The sequence below is a fragment of the Chinchilla lanigera genome, unplaced genomic scaffold (assembly GCF_000276665.1).
Source record: "Chinchilla lanigera isolate Chin_1 unplaced genomic scaffold, ChiLan1.0 scaffold00014, whole genome shotgun sequence".
In the NCBI taxonomy this organism is placed as follows: domain Eukaryota; kingdom Metazoa; phylum Chordata; class Mammalia; order Rodentia; family Chinchillidae; genus Chinchilla; species Chinchilla lanigera.
In genome coordinates this window covers 32,793,712-32,808,948 of record NW_004955415.1, presented here as the reverse complement: position 1 = coordinate 32,808,948, position 15,237 = coordinate 32,793,712, and the positions used below count along the sequence as shown (strand labels likewise).

Here is a 15,237-nt window from a genome sequence, read left to right as displayed (position 1 = left end):
CCTGGTTGACTTGGTGAGACCTTGTCTCAGAACTTTAAAAAAGTTTGGGGATATAGCTCAGTGCAAAGGCCTTGGATTCATTTCCCAGCACATAAAACTGGCATTTATGTGGCATGAAGCCCCTGCCGTGCTGTCCCTGGTGAACTCCCTTTGTTGCTGTGAACTCATTCACCCCTTAGGAGTGCTGGAGCACTCACTGCTCTTGTCCCCAGTTTGAAGATGTGGAAAACTGAGGCCTAGAGAGGTTGAATCAGTTGTCTGAAGTTACACAGCTCATCAAGGACCAGAACTGGGGGATTTAGACTCAGTCTTATCTCTAGCCCTGGCCCTCAGCCACTGTGCTGGGCCGCCTCTGCCTGTCACTGGGGGCCACGATGACTGTTTTCAAGCCTGTTTCAGGCTGTTGAATGGTGCTGAGTGTAGACAAAGCAGCCAACCCCAGGCCCACTGGATGGGATGTTGACCTCGGGCACCACAACATGCATGGCAGCCAGCACCGGGCGAGACTTCCCCCGAACCAGCTCTGGACCAGGGCTCTGTGATTGTCAAAGACAGGCCGGGCCCAACTGGGGACCAAGGTGACAGCTGAGCCCCCCAAGGACGCCTGCCACCCGAGCCCCGCAGGCCTCCATCCCTGCTCGGCCTCCCCAGAGAAGGGGCCTGAGGAGCAGCCAGATCCTAAGCTATAAATACCCCAGCTGGCGTCGGCCCTGGCCGAGGAATGTCGCTTGCAACTGGGGCAAGTGGGGGTGGGCTGGCCAGGGTGCCTGGCCCTGTGCCCCTGGGTGTGAGCCCCTAGTCTCCATGTACCCCACTTTGGATAGTTGAAAGCTCTATCCAGTAAGGGGGTGCCCTGGCCGCAGCCCAATCATCACCCCCCCATGGGCCTGCAGGCTCGAAAAGTTATACCCCACTTTCCACAAGTGGGCGTCTCCCCAGAAATAACTGACCCTGCTCCTGGTCCATGGGGGGCTCCATCTAACCCTGTTCTCTCTTCCTTTCAGTGAAAGAGTTCTTAGCCAAAGCCAAAGAAGATTTTCTTAAAAAATGGGAAAGCCCTGCTCAGGTGAGCCCCTAAGGGATGGGGCCTGTGGAGGGATGGGCCAAAGTCCCCAGGCTGCCGGATCCCTGAGGCACTGCTGAAATGGCAGAGCCCTGCGGGTGTCCACGCCAAGCAGCACTCACTCACTGGACACCCGCAGTCACACCTGATGGCGGCTGTCTGGCTCCCCACTCCCAATCCCCCCACCGTGTCCGCCCGTCTGCCCTCGCCCTGCTCCTGCTCACTACCTGCACCCGGCCCCCTGCCCTGGGAGTGCCAGGAGAGGCGGCGCCCTGACAGCCCAGTCCTTTGGCCTGCAGAACACAGCCAGTTTGGATCAGTTTGACCGCATCAAGACCCTCGGCACCGGCTCTTTCGGGCGCGTGATGCTGGTAAAGCACAAGGACACGGGGAGCCACTATGCCATGAAGATTCTGGACAAACAGAAGGTGGGCTGCCCCTCGGCTCCTCCGGCTGTACTGGTGTCTCTGCGCCACGCCCGTCAAGCACAAATGTGCATGGATTACTAAGGATTGAACCAAGGCCTTCACACTGAGCTACATTCTCAGCCCTTTTTATTTTTTTTATTTATTTATTTTTTTTGAGATAGGGTTTTACTAAATTGCTAAGTTCCCCTGGCTAGGCTTGAATTTTCGATCCTCCTGCCTCAGCCACCCAGAGTGCTGGGATTATAGGCATGTACCATCATGACCAGCTGGAAAATAGTTTTCTAAAAATTTTAGAAAATTCCAAACCGTCATGGCGGCACACACCTATATTCTCAGCACTCAGAAGGCTGAGGCAGGAGGATCACCGTGAGTAGGAGTCTGAGATAGTGAGTTCAAGGCTACCCTGAAATAGGTAGTAAGACCTTATCTCATAAATAAATAAATAAATTCTAAAATAACATTCTAGAAAATTCCAAAACTCAAAACTTGTACTTGCCATATGCAAAGTGCTACGCTGAGCTCACATAAATAGAGTGATGTTAAACATCACAGTTTAGGGATGCTCAGTCACCAAGATATAACTCAAAGTCTTATAGGCTGGGAGCAGCTCAGTGGGGAGTCCTTGCTCCAAGCCCTGGGTTCCATCCCCAGCACCACAAAAAAGCTAAGTCTATAGGAAGGTGTGCATAGGTTCTATACAAATACTGTGCCCTTTATTTCCTTCTTTCTTTCTTTTGGCTTTTCGAGACAGGGTCTCACTATTTAGTCCAGGCTGGCCTTGAACTCCTCCTGCCTCAGCCTCTCAAATGCTGGGATTATATATTAAGCAATTTTTGGTTTGGCTTGGTTTGTTTTTTTTGGTACCAGGAATTGAACTCAGGACCTTGCACTTGCCAGGCAGGTGCTTGTGCTGCTGGGCTATATCCCCGGCCCTTAAGCCATTTCATAGAAAGGACTTGAGCATCTTTGAACTGGACCTTGGTATCTCCCCAGGGGTGGTGAGTGCCTGGAATCAGTACCCCATGTGAATACTGAGAGGGAACTATGTTTCCCAAGCCCCCATGATGAGCCACACCAGAGGACTGAAGGGTCCTGCGCTGGCTTCCCAAGGCTGTTCCCTCCCAGTGGCCACTGGGGCCCCAGTCAGACATGGGAGTGGGGTCTGCCAGGAGGAAAGAAGTATACTTTATACAGATATTCTTTTGTGGTTTTTTTTTTTTTTTTTTTTCTTTTTGAGACAGAGTCTCACTATGCAGTTCAGGCTAGTCTTAAACTCACTTTGTAGCCCACACTGGCCTTTGAACTCACAATGATCCTCCTGCCTCAGCCTCTGCCACTCCCAGCTTTATACAGATATTCTTTTTTTTTGCCCCCCCCAGTACTGTAGATTGACCCCTGGGCCTTTGCACTGACTTTTATCACTGGCGTGTTTTTGTTTTTCATTTTGAGACTGAGTCTCACACTTGAGATCTTCCTGCCTCAGCTTCTCAAGTGCTGGGAGTATATAGGTGTGCACCATCATGCCAAGCTGAAAGTATTGTTATGAGACATTTTGGCCAGGTATGGTGCTGCACACCTGTAATCAGAGCTACTTCCAGCGGCTGAGGCTGGAGGATCACAAGTTTTGTTTTTTTTTTCTTATTTTTCTTTTTGAGACAGGATCTTGCTATGCAGTTCAGGCTGGCCTTGAGCTCACTTTGTAGCCCAGACTGGTCGCACAAGGATCCTCCTGCCTTAGCCTCCTGAGTGCTGAGATTACAGGCGTGCATTACTATGCCTGGCATAGGATCACAAGTTTGAGGCCAGCCTCAGCAATTTAGCAAGGCTTTGTCTCAAAAGAAAAAAAAAAAATTTGTTTCGTTTTTTGAGGCAGCAGGGCCTTGAACTCTCTATGTTACCCAGGCTGACCTTGAACTAGCTTCAATCCTCCTGTCTCAGCCTCCTGAGCACTGGGATTACAGGCGTGTAACACCAGGCCTGGCTCAAAGGAAAAGAATTTTTAAAAAAGGGCTGAGGATGTAGTTCACTGATAGAGTGTCTAGCATATACAGGCCCTGGTTTCCATCCCCAGTGTGCAAAAAAGAGAGACTGAGAGAAAGTCGCAGAGAGATTTATATATTTTCCCTGTACTAAAATGTCCTGGGCTGGGCATCATGGCACACGCCTGTAATCCCAGCACTGAGGCGGGAAGAACATCATAAATTTGAGCCCAGTTTGAGCTCAAGGCTCTCCTGAACTATATAGAAAGACCCTGTCTCAAAAATATAAATGAAATAAAATGTCTAGCCTTGCAAGGTGGCTGGCACATGCCTGTCATCCCAGGCATGATGTATATTTCAGAATAGCACTGGGCACTCAGGAGGCTAAGGCAGGAGGGTAGTCACCAGTTTGAGGCCAGCCTGGGCTACATAGAGAGAATCTGTGTCAAAAAAAAAAAAAAAAAAGCACTGGGCAGGGGTGGCACATGAGTAAATAATCCTAACACTTGGGCAGCTGAGGCAAAGGAATTCCCTCAAGTTCAAGATCAGCCTACATAGCAAGGCCCTATCTCAAAACAATATACAATAATCAAAAGCACGGAGGGCCAGGGATTTAGCTAAGTGGTACAGCGCCTGCCTGGCAAGTGTAAGGTCCTGAGTTTGATTCCTGAAACAACAACAAAGCACCAAAAAACACCCCCAAAGATGTCTCCCTTCAGATGGGCATTTATCTCCTGAAGAGACAAGTAGAAAAGTTAAAAAAACAGATTTATGTGCTAGAGTTTATCCAAACTTTTTTTTTTTTTTTTTTTTGAAGCAGCAGAAATGTTCATTTACTGAAGGTGGCTATACAGCATAGTAGAGCCATGATGGAAGGCATTTTTGGCAGTTTCTTATGAGAGTTTACCCAAACTTGCTTAAACACTGTTCAGAGGTAGCCAGGCAAGGTGGTGCATACCTGTAATCCCAGCACCTTGGGATGCCTAGGTAGGAGGATTGCAAGGTCCACCCTAACCTGGGCAGTTCAGCAACTTAGCAAGACCCTACCTCAAAATGAAAACTAAAAAGGGGACTGGGGATATAGATGAGTTAAAAGGCCCTGGGTTCAATCCCCAGGAGTATAAGAATATTTAGAGTGCTATGGTATAGCCCAGCAGTAGAGCACTTGCCTAGGAGCCTCGTTGCAACTCCCTGAGTTCTGTCTCCAGCATCATTAAAAAAAATTATCACTAGGATTGGTGCTGCACGCCTGTAATCCCAGCAATTGGATGGCTGAGGCAGGAGGATAACTGAGTTCGAGGCCAGCCTGGGCTACACAGTGAGTTAAAGGGCAGCCCAAACTACATAGTGAAACCCTATCTCAAAAAAACAGAGAGGGAGCCGGGTGTGGTGGTGCATGCCTATAACCCCAGAATTTAGGAGGCTGAGGAAGGAGGATTGCCACAAGTTGAGGGGACCCTGTCTCAAAAATACCCTTTTGATCCTGTATGTACATTGAGTGTCAGTATTTAAATTTTCATAGTGAATACTTAAAATTTTAAATTCAATTCCCTAAAGGGCTGGGGATTTAGCTCAGCGGCACAGCACCTGCCTGGCAAGCGCAAGGTTGTGAGTTCGATTCCCGGTACCGGGAAAAAAAACAAAATAAACAAACAAACAAATAAATAAATAAATTCAATTCCCCGGTCACCTGGCTGCATTTCAAGGGCTTAGCAGCCCTTAGCTCTGGTGGCAGCAGCCCCAGTGCGCTTGGCATGGACCTGGGTTAGCTGTGCTATGAACAGGAACAAGCACTGACCTCGCTGTTCACAGTGGACACAGGCCCCAACGTTAACCAGCTGTGTAGGCCGGGGATATAGCTCAGTGGCACAAGCACTTGCCTGGCAAGCACAAGGTCCTGAGTTCAATTCCCAGTACAAAAAAAAACCCAAGAAAACAGTTGTATGACCTTGGCCAAGTCACTGCCCCATTCTGTCTGACCTTCCAAATTGCTGATCTCCAGGTGTGACCTCTCAGGCTCTGTCACGATTAAACATCTGGCCATTGGGCTGGCTGCATTCAGTAGGAGGCGCTTGCCTGGTGTGTGCAAGGCCCTGGGTTCCATCCTCAGCACCACAAAAGAAGAGATAGAAAGCCCGGTGTGGTGGCGCACACCTGTAATCCCAGCACTCGGGAGGCAGAGGCAGGAGGATCCCTGCAAGTTGAGACCAGCCTGGGCTACAAAGTGAATTCAAGGCCAGCCTGAACTGCATAGTAAGACCCTTTCTCAAAAAAGAAAAAAAAAAGAAGAGATAGAGAGAGGGAGAAAGAGACTACACTCAGGGTGCTCTGTTATTGAGCTACACTCCAGCCTCTAAAAATATATCTATATTTTTGTTTTTATTGTTGTTTGTATTTTTGAGACAGGATCTCACTATGTAGTCCAGGCTGGCCTTAAACTCGCTTATGTAGCCCAGGCTGGCCTTGAACTCACAGTGATCCTCTTGCTTCAGCTTCCCAAACTTTTTTTTTTTTTTTTTTTTTTTTTTGGTAATAGTAGTATTAGGGATTGAACCCAGGGCCTTCTCTCTGAGCTATATCCCCAGCCCTTTATTTTGAGACAGAGTCTTGCTAGGTCTCTAAATGCCCAGATTGGGCTCAAACTTTTCATCCGCCTGCCTCTGCCTCCCAGAATGTGGGCTACCATGGCCAGCTGCCTCCGAATAACTACAGGGGACATTTGAAGGCTGAAGGGGGACCAGACGGAGCTCAGGGTGGTGTGTGGAGATGGTCCCCGCAAACAGGACTGTCTCCCAGCCCCTTCTTCCAGGGAGCCCTTTCCGATTGCCCCTGCCCACGCTGTGCTGGCCACCTTGGCCCGGCTTCTAGGGGCCCCAGACTTTGCCGGGCTCCGGCTGCTCTGGGCTGTGAGGCTGGTGGCCTCTGTGCTCTTCACCCCCAGTTCCCTCCTCGCTGTGTCCTCAGCACCCGGGCCTGGCACCCCTAGTGCCCGGCCCCTCATGGCCGTCCTCTGTGCCCCGCAGGTGGTGAAGCTGAAGCAGATCGAGCACACCCTCAACGAGAAGCGCATCCTGCAGGCGGTCAACTTCCCGTTCCTGGTCAGGCTCGAGTACTCCTTCAAGGTGGGGCCGGGTGACCAGGGCTCAGGGGCTCTGGGATGGTTCCAGGGAAGGAGGAGGCCCCAGAGAAGGGGGCCAGGGTCAGGCCAGGGCTCTGGGTTCTGCTGTGGCCACCTGGGCAGGTCAGCTGCTGGGGTGAAAACAGCTCCCGCTGTTTAATGCCCCACCGCTGCTGTCTTGATATTTGTTTTGCTTTTATTTATTTTGGTTGAGGGCCTCCCTTTTTTTTTTTTTTTTTTCCTAAGAGATGGGCCTCACGGTGTTCCCCAGGCTGATTTGTAACTACTGGGCTCAAGTGAGCCTCTGCCTCCATCTCCCCAGCAGCCGGGACTGCAGGCGTACACCACCGTCCCCAGCTTGTTTTCTTTTGGAGCCCTCAAATTCTGTAGCTTCTCTGGGCGCCCATTCTGCAGATAACAAAATTGTAGCCCCCAGAACCTTAGGCTCCCACATGTGAGCTGCTGCAGAATCCACACTCTGCTTCCCAGCCGGGGCACGGCACACCTTGGCCCCCCTTCTGCCCCCTGGAGGACAGGACACCTCCTGCCCCTTCTTCCTCAAGGGCAGGATGAAAGGCATGGCTGACACAGCTCCCCGCAATGGGCACGCTGTGTCACTGCCTGCCTCAGCCCTGTGCAGCAAGGCCACCAGGGCCTTTCGATGGGGCCTTGACCTCCCTGCCTCCCACAGGACAACTCCAACTTGTACATGGTCATGGAGTACGTGCCCGGCGGGGAGATGTTCTCACACCTCCGGCGGATCGGCAGGTTCAGGTGAGCCGCACCCTCACCAAAGCATCTGGCGACACGGAGAGGGGTCTCTCTGAGAGCCGCAGGATTTATTTCCTCATGCTGAGGAATCTCTGCTGTTTCAACCCAGTACCAAAGCACACAGACCAATCATGCAACTCAGATGTCAGCATTAAAGTGGACAAGCTAACGGACAGCTCGGCTCTGAGCACAATCCCCAGCACCACCACAAAAAAACTTCTGTTTTATTTTTTTGGGGTGTGCTCTTGCTGTGTTGCCCAGGCTAGTCCTAAACTCCTGACCTCAAATAATTCTCTTGGCTCAGTCTCCTGAATAGCCGGGACTATAGGCAGGTGCCACTCTACCCCATAAAAAACAAAAAGGAAAAAAGAAAACTATTTTATTTGTTTTGTTTTTTCATCTACATATTCTCTCTCTCTTTTTTTTTTTTTTTTTTTTTTTGGTTTTTTTCCGGTATCAAGAATCAAACTCACGACCTTGCACTTGCCAGGCAGGTGCTGTGCCGCTGAGCTAAATCCCCAGCCCCTCATCTACGTATTCTCTTATATTTCCTAGTTACCAACATTTTCTGGTTTACAGTGATACACGACAAAGTTGTTTATGTTTTGTTTCGTTTTATTTTGTTTTGTTTTGTAAGACAGAATTTTGCTGTGTAGTCCATGTTTGGCTTGAACTCACTGTGTAGCCCAGGCTAGCCTTGAACTCATGGTAATCCTCCTACCTCAGCCTCCCAAGTGCTGGGATGACAGGCCTACACCATCACACCAGGCTTAAGAAAACAATTTTTGGCCCAGGGATTTAGCTCAGTGGCACAGCACTTGCCTGGCAAGCATGAGGTCCTGAGTTTGATTCCCAGTACTCCCCCCACAAAAAAAGAAAACAGTTTTAACTAGACATGGTAGTGCACACCTATAATTCCAGCACTCTGGGAGGCTGAAGCAGGAGGATCACAAGTTCAAATCACAAGTTCAAAAAGCCTGGCAACTTAGCAGTTTTGCAAGACCTCGTCTCAAAATTTTAAAAAGAGGAGAGAGTTGGAGGTTCAATCCTTTTTTTTTTTTTTGTCTTTTTGAGACAGGGTCTTGCTGTGCAGTTCAGGCTGGCCTTGAGCTCACTTTGTAGCCCAGGCTGGTCTCAAACTCAAAATGATCCTCCTGCCTCAGCCTCCCAAGTGCTGGGATTACAGGCATGCGCCACCACACCTGGCTCAATCCTTACTACTGAAAAAAAAAATAACAGTTGCTGATTTTATGCTTTTTTAAGATTTATACTGTTATAGGCTGGGGATATTGCTCAGCAGTGCAGGCCTGCCTGTCAAGTGGGAGGCCCTGAGTTGGACTCCTGGTACAAAAAAAAATTATACTGTTATTGGATAGGTAAACAAAAACAGGTACACTTTACATACAATAAAAAGCACGCTTTTTGTGCTCCATCCTACAACTTGGCCATCTCCATGGAAAAGACTATCAAACACTCTTCCCCCATCAGCAGCTTCCCTAGATGCCCTTTTGCTTTGGTTTTGTTTGGTTCTTGAGACAAGGTCTCATTGTGTGGTCCAGGCTGGTCCTGATTTCACTATGTAGCACAGGCTGGTCTCAAACTCACAGTGATCCTCACGCCTCAGCCTCCCGAGTGCTCGGATGACAAGTGTGCGCCACCACGCCCTGCTGGATGCCCATTTATAACACAGTGGCAAGGCTCTGGTTCACTCCAGCTGTGCAGCCCAGCACTCTGGTCTGTCTGGGTTTGGCCTGTGGGAGTGTGGGATTCTAGTGGAGACCCCCCCCCTTCCCGGCTGTACTAGGTCATGCACTCGTGGGCCACCTTGGTGACAGTGGGGTGTTGGCTCTGGTTCCATTTTATGAAGAGGTCCCTGTTGTGGTTCCATCGTAGTCTACTCTCCCATTTGCTTTTTTTCCTCTTTTCTTTTTTTTTTTGTGTCAGTACAAATGGAACAAATCCAGGAGCGTTCTACCACTGAGCCACATCCCCAGCCCTTTTATTTAGAGACAGAGACTCACTCAGTTGCCCAAGCTGGCCTCAAACTTGTGATCTTCCTGCCTCAGCCTTCTGAGCACCTAGGATTATAGGCCTGTGCCACCACACCCAGCTGACTTTCTTTTTTGAGTGGAATCTTGCTACATTCCCCGGCTGGTCCCAAACTCCTAAGCTGAAGAGATCGTCCTGCCTTGGCCTCCCCAGTAATACCTGGGACTAGAGACTCACACCACCATGCCCGGCCTTGCATCTGTATTTTGGACAGCTAGACTGGGGGTGTCTGCCTCACTGGGGGGAGCTCTGCAGGCCCACTTGCTGGGCTCCATGGCTGCGCACAGCACACTCACACCCTTGTCCCCTCCCTGCTTGTCCCCGCCAGTGAGCCCCATGCCCGCTTCTACGCGGCACAGATCGTCCTGACGTTCGAGTACCTGCACTCCCTGGATCTCATCTACCGGGACCTGAAGCCCGAGAACCTCCTCATCGACCACCAGGGCTACATCCAGGTGCCCGTAGCCGGAGGGTGTGCAAGGGGAACGCGGGTGGCTGCGGCCCTCCCCTGCCCCTCTGCCAACCGCCCGTTCTTGTGCCCGCAGGTGACAGACTTTGGTTTTGCCAAGCGCGTGAAAGGCCGCACCTGGACCTTGTGCGGGACCCCCGAGTACCTGGCCCCTGAGATCATCCTGAGCAAAGTAGGCCCCGCTGGCCCGCCCTCCCCCTGCTCCCCGCCCCCCACTGTGCCCTCACCCTCGCCCTCACCGTCTCGCCCCAGGGCTACAACAAGGCCGTGGACTGGTGGGCACTCGGGGTCCTCATCTACGAGATGGCCGCCGGCTACCCGCCCTTCTTCGCCGACCAGCCCATCCAGATCTACGAGAAGATCGTCTCTGGGAAGGTGAGGCCCCATTACCCAGGCCGCACAGCGGGGGCCTCGCCACCAGCCGCTCCGGGATGCGCTCCCCAGGCCTCCACTCTGGAGCCCCTCTGAGCGGGGCTACTGAAGCCCAGGCCCCACCTGGGTCGCTGGTCCCCTGCACTGTGTCTCTCCGAGTGAGTTCTCACAGGTCTCACTGCAGAACAGTGAACGTGCTTGGGGCCCAGGTGGCGCCCTTGGCCCTCTAAGGATCCCCATTTCCCATGCCAAACACAGAAGTGTCACTAATTCTTCCTTTTTGGTGGCATGGGGATTGAACCCAGAGCCTTTGTACTGAGCTCCATTCCCAGCCCTTTTATTTATTTATTTATTTATTTTGTCTCTTTGAGACAGGGTCTCACTATGCAGTTCAGGCTGGGCTTGAACTCACTTTGTAGCACAGGCTAGCCTGGAACTCACAATGATCCTCCTGCCTCAGCTTCCCAAGTGCTGGGATTACAAGCGTGCGCCACCATGCCCAGCAAATATCTATTCACTGTTTTTTTTTTTTTTTTTGAGACAGGGTCTCACTGTGCCATTCAAGCTGGCCTTGAGTTCATTTTGTAGCCCAGGCTTAAATTTTGACACAGGGTCTTGCTAAATTGCCCAGGCTGTATTTGAATTTGTGATCCTCCTACCTCAGCCTCCAAGTGTGCAGGGATAGGCTAGGCTAAGTGTCACTCATTCTGAGGGTTGGGTAAGGGGCTACGGAGCTGTGGGCACACTTCATAGGAAGTCCATTAAATTGTTGCCATCTGCCTGGCCCTAGGTTCCAACTCCCCATCATACTTAGAGGGATAGCACCCCTCATGGGAGAGACAAGGAAACTGAGGCTTTGAAAGGGGCATGTCAGGCCCAATATCACAGCTGCAAAGAAGTGGGCACCCCACCCTGCCTCAGCTTGCCCCCTGCTGGGAGGGCCTGACCTCAGCTTCTCCACCCACCCAGGATTGCTTACTGAACCCAGGCATGTGGCACAGGCTTGTCATCTGGGAGGCTGAGGCAGAAGGATTACAAGTAATGGCCAGCCTGGGCAATATAGTGACTTACAGAGACCCTTGCTTTTTCTTTTTCTTTTTTTTTTTTTTTTTTTTTGAGACAGGGTCTCATTACATGGTCCAGGCTGGTCTTGAACTCACTATGTAGCCCAGGTTGGCCACAGATTTATGGCAATCCTCCTGCCTCAGCCTCCCGAGGGCTGGAATTATAGGCAAGACCCTTTCTTAAAAAATTAAAAGGGCTGGGGATGGAGCTCAGTGCAGAGGTCCTGGGTTCAAGCCCCAGTTCTGGGGAGGAGGGTGGCATGGGACTGGCCAGCCTGGCTCCAAGCCCCAGCCCTACACCTGTTTGTATTGAGTTCTGAGCAGCTCACTGCCCCTCTGAACCCCACCTTTCCCACCTGGGAGCTGGGGAGCCAGCAGCTTGCCTCAAAGAGATGGAAGAACACAACAACTGCAGCGTGGGGCCACACCAGGCAGGGTCAGCATCTGCCCCAGCTGTGAGAGAAATCTCAAAGACGGTGGCTCAGAGTGAAGTCAAGTCCGGAGAAGACACTGAGAGGGGGGAAGCGAGGACGAGCATAATTCCTTCTGTGTCACATTCCACAGTTCCCAGGAGCCCTCCCTCGGAGGTGTTATCTCCCTCCTCAACCCTAGGGTATCTGCCTCCTTGAGTCAGAGGCAGGCACAGGCCCAGAGAGGTTAAGGGCTGGGGCCAAGGTCACACAGCATGTGAGAAGCGGAGGAGGGACTAGAAGTCAGTTCTTAGGGCTGTAAATCCAGTGATACTTGCATACAAGGCCATGAATGATTGCAGAGAAACTGAACTGTGCTTTAAAAAATAGAAAAGCTACAACTATGCAGAGACAGGGGGGGGAAAAGTTTTGCTTGTATACATGAGTGCTTCAGAAATCCTACACCCCGGCAAAGCAGTCTTAGCAGTTTGCCAGGGTAGCATGCACCTGCCATCCCAAGTGTCAGGAGGCTGAGGCAGGAGGTCCCAAGTTCAATCCTAGCCTGGGCAATTTAGCAAAATCCTGTCTGAGAATAAACCAAAAGGACTGGACGAGCAGCTCAGTGATAGCGCCCTAACTGAGCATGGGGGAGGCCCTGGGTTCCATCCAGTAGGTCCACCTTGTACCCCTGCTCCCTGTGGCCTCCCGGTAGCTACAAGGCCCATGCCTCAGTTTCCTCTTCTGTGAAATGGGAACCATTTCAGCGCTCCTCTCAGAGCAGTGGTTCTCAGAGGGGGTGCCCTCTCTAACAGCCCCAGCTGTGGGCAGGCAGCCCCAGAGACACGGTGGACTGAGGAACCCTTCCCATGAGATCGGGGGCCTCCTCCTGGCAGGACTGCTGGACAGAGAGGGCAGCATCCTCACCCCACCCGCTCCATCCTCGTCCCTCCAGGTGCGGTTCCCATCCCACTTCAGCTCCGACCTGAAAGACCTGCTGCGGAACCTCCTGCAGGTGGACCTCACCAAGCGCTTCGGGAACCTCAAGAACGGCGTCAATGACATCAAGAATCACAAGTGGTTTGCCACAACCGACTGGATTGCCATTTACCAGCGGAAGGTGGGCTGGCTGCCCCGCATGCTGAGGGGCTGGGAGGCTGAGCCAGGAAAGGGGGACACAGACAGGGATGTGGAGCTTAAACCCAGGGCCAGCCAGAAGCAGGCAGCTTAGAGCCAGGGGGTTGGAAATGGGATTCTGGAGTCCTGGGGTTACCTTCTGTGCCTTGGGTGGAAGATGCCTCAAAAGAGACATTTCCCTTGGGTGAGCCAGGCAGCATAGGAGTCTTGGGTGACTAAGAAGGGTATACCAGCAGGTGCAGTGGTGCACACCATAGTTTCAGCTACTCAGGAGGCTGAGGCAGGAGGATCACAAGTTCTAGCCACCTGGGCAACTTAGCAAGACCCTGTCTTGAATTTAAAAAGGAAAAGGGCCAGGATGTAGCTGCATGAGAGGACATTCTTAGGTTCAATCCCCAGTGTGACAAAAGAACAAAAAAGTCTGTGCCCAAAACCCAATACAGGTGTGGGTCAGGAACTCGGGTGCCCACACTGGCCGCCGCAGTGACAGCGGGCACTGCTGAGGTCTGGGCGGTTCTCTGTCCCCTCCAGGTGGAAGCGCCCTTCATACCAAAGTTCAAAGGCGCCGGGGACACAAGTAACTTTGACGACTACGAGGAGGAAGAGATCCGGGTCTCCATCAATGAGAAATGTGGCAAGGAGTTCTCTGAATTTTAGGGGTGGCCTGTGCCCACCCCCAGTTTACTCTTTCTTTTCTTTGTTTTCTTTTCTTTTTCTTTTTTTTGGGGGGGATGGGGGGTTGGATTGAACAGCCAGAGGGCCCCTGAGTTCCTTGCCTCCGATTTCACCCCCACCCCACCCTCGAGGGTTGGGGGGAGCAGGAAGCCCAGACTTGCGGGGGGGGGGGCTGCTGCTCCCCCCATTCCCGCAGCCCTCTCGCCCCTCTCCCCACGGACCCCCACCTCAGCCTACTTTGCCTGTTGGAAATGAGGCTCTAGTCTCCTCCAGACCAAGTCTTGCTGGTACATCAAGGACAGGGCGAGAACCGAGGGGTCCGGACGCAGCCCCAGCCCCCCACCTCGCACCAGACCCTATGGGCGAAGGACGACCGGAAGGCCGAGTGTCAGTGTGTCAGTGACGCGCTCCGAGGGCTGCTTGCTCTAATTTTTTAAACACAGTTTCAGATCTTATTTAAGTTCCACCAGTGCCTCCCTCCCCCTCCACCAGCTCCCCAAACCCATTTTACCGAGGCTGGGAAGCAGACTGAGTTCGTAAGGAGGAACCTGGGGTTCGAACCTCCGCCCTGAACTGCTAACCACCGCCCTGCCACCTTCCTGGGCTCCTCTGCCACCCTGCCAGGGGCTCATGCCCTCCCTGATGCCCCCAAACCCTTCCTTCACCCTCGGGCTTCGGGAGCCAGACCAAGCAGCTACCCCTCTCCTTACCAAAGAGGAGCCGTCCCCCAAAAAGAGGGGGAGCCTGAGCCCACGGTCTCCCCTCCCAGCAGCAGCCCCCCCCAAACTCCATTTTATTCTGATTTTAACATCCAGCCTCCTCTCAGCCCAGCTGGGAAGGCGACTCTACAGAAGGACTTGAAAACGGCAGAGCGCCCCCCAACCCCTACGCGGGTTCGAGGAGGGGCTGCCTGTGCCATCCACCGGCGGCTTCCGCGCCCCTGCCCGCCTGGCCGCCCCCTAGCTTTGCTGTCAGCTGTCCACCTCCTCTCACGCCCCCCCAACGTTCGATCTGTGTTTTCTCTCTAATTAGCAAGGTGGGGAGCCACCCCATTCACCCCCACCCCGTGTTCGTCCCTGTCAACTCCTCCCCAGCCGCAGAGCCCTTGAGCGGGCTGGGGCCCCGGGTGGACGCGGGGCCATTCAACCTGTGTGCTGCGAAGGGCGAGACTTCCTCTCGAACAGTGTGCTGTTGTAAACATATTTGAAAACTATTACCAATAAAGTTTTGTTTAAAAAAAAAAAAGTGTCGCTAGTGTTCCGACTTCGGCTCCCACCCACACCCTGCGGCTGGAGAGGGACTTTCGGACCCGCGCCCGGCCTTCTCCGCCAGCCCGGGGGCCCAAAGTCCCGACAAAACCTGGCTGTGTTGGAATCCTGCGGCTCCCCTCGACCCGCGGGGAGAAAGGGGGGCCAAGCTGCCCTTTGACCCCGAATCCGGGGGGATCCCCAAATTCGCGGCGCTCCCTCTCTCCTACGAACTCGGGACCGAGAGGGCGCTCTAGTGAACCGCCAAGGCCGGGATCTGGGAGGCAGAGCGGGGGCGGCCCAGGCAGCGGGGTAGGGGGAGCCCTACGCTCTCTCCACCCCGCATCCCCAGCGCTGGGCCGGCGCGCCCCCGGGTCTCCGCGGCACTCCCGAAGCGCGGCAGCCGCGGCCCGCGGGCACCGAGTTCCTGGCCGGTGCGGTCTCGGAGCGGAGCGCGC

The 15,237-nt window shown here is 52.9% G+C and overlaps 1 protein-coding gene across 1 annotated transcript; it reads left to right on the top strand.

Moving 5' to 3' along the window:
* Positions 1 to 1,004: 1,004 nt before the first annotated feature.
* Prkaca (protein kinase, cAMP-dependent, catalytic, alpha) lies at positions 1,005 to 14,777 on the top strand (the record flags this gene model as incomplete). Its single annotated transcript, XM_013512354.1, is given in 9 exon segments — positions 1,005 to 1,066; positions 1,363 to 1,491; positions 6,494 to 6,592; positions 7,280 to 7,362; positions 9,737 to 9,863; positions 9,954 to 10,049; positions 10,130 to 10,252; positions 12,676 to 12,840; positions 13,389 to 14,777. Coding segments are annotated over 9 exon segments (1,010 nt in total), but the record flags the coding sequence as incomplete, so codon positions are not given.
* Between the last annotated feature and the right edge of the window lie 460 nt (positions 14,778 to 15,237).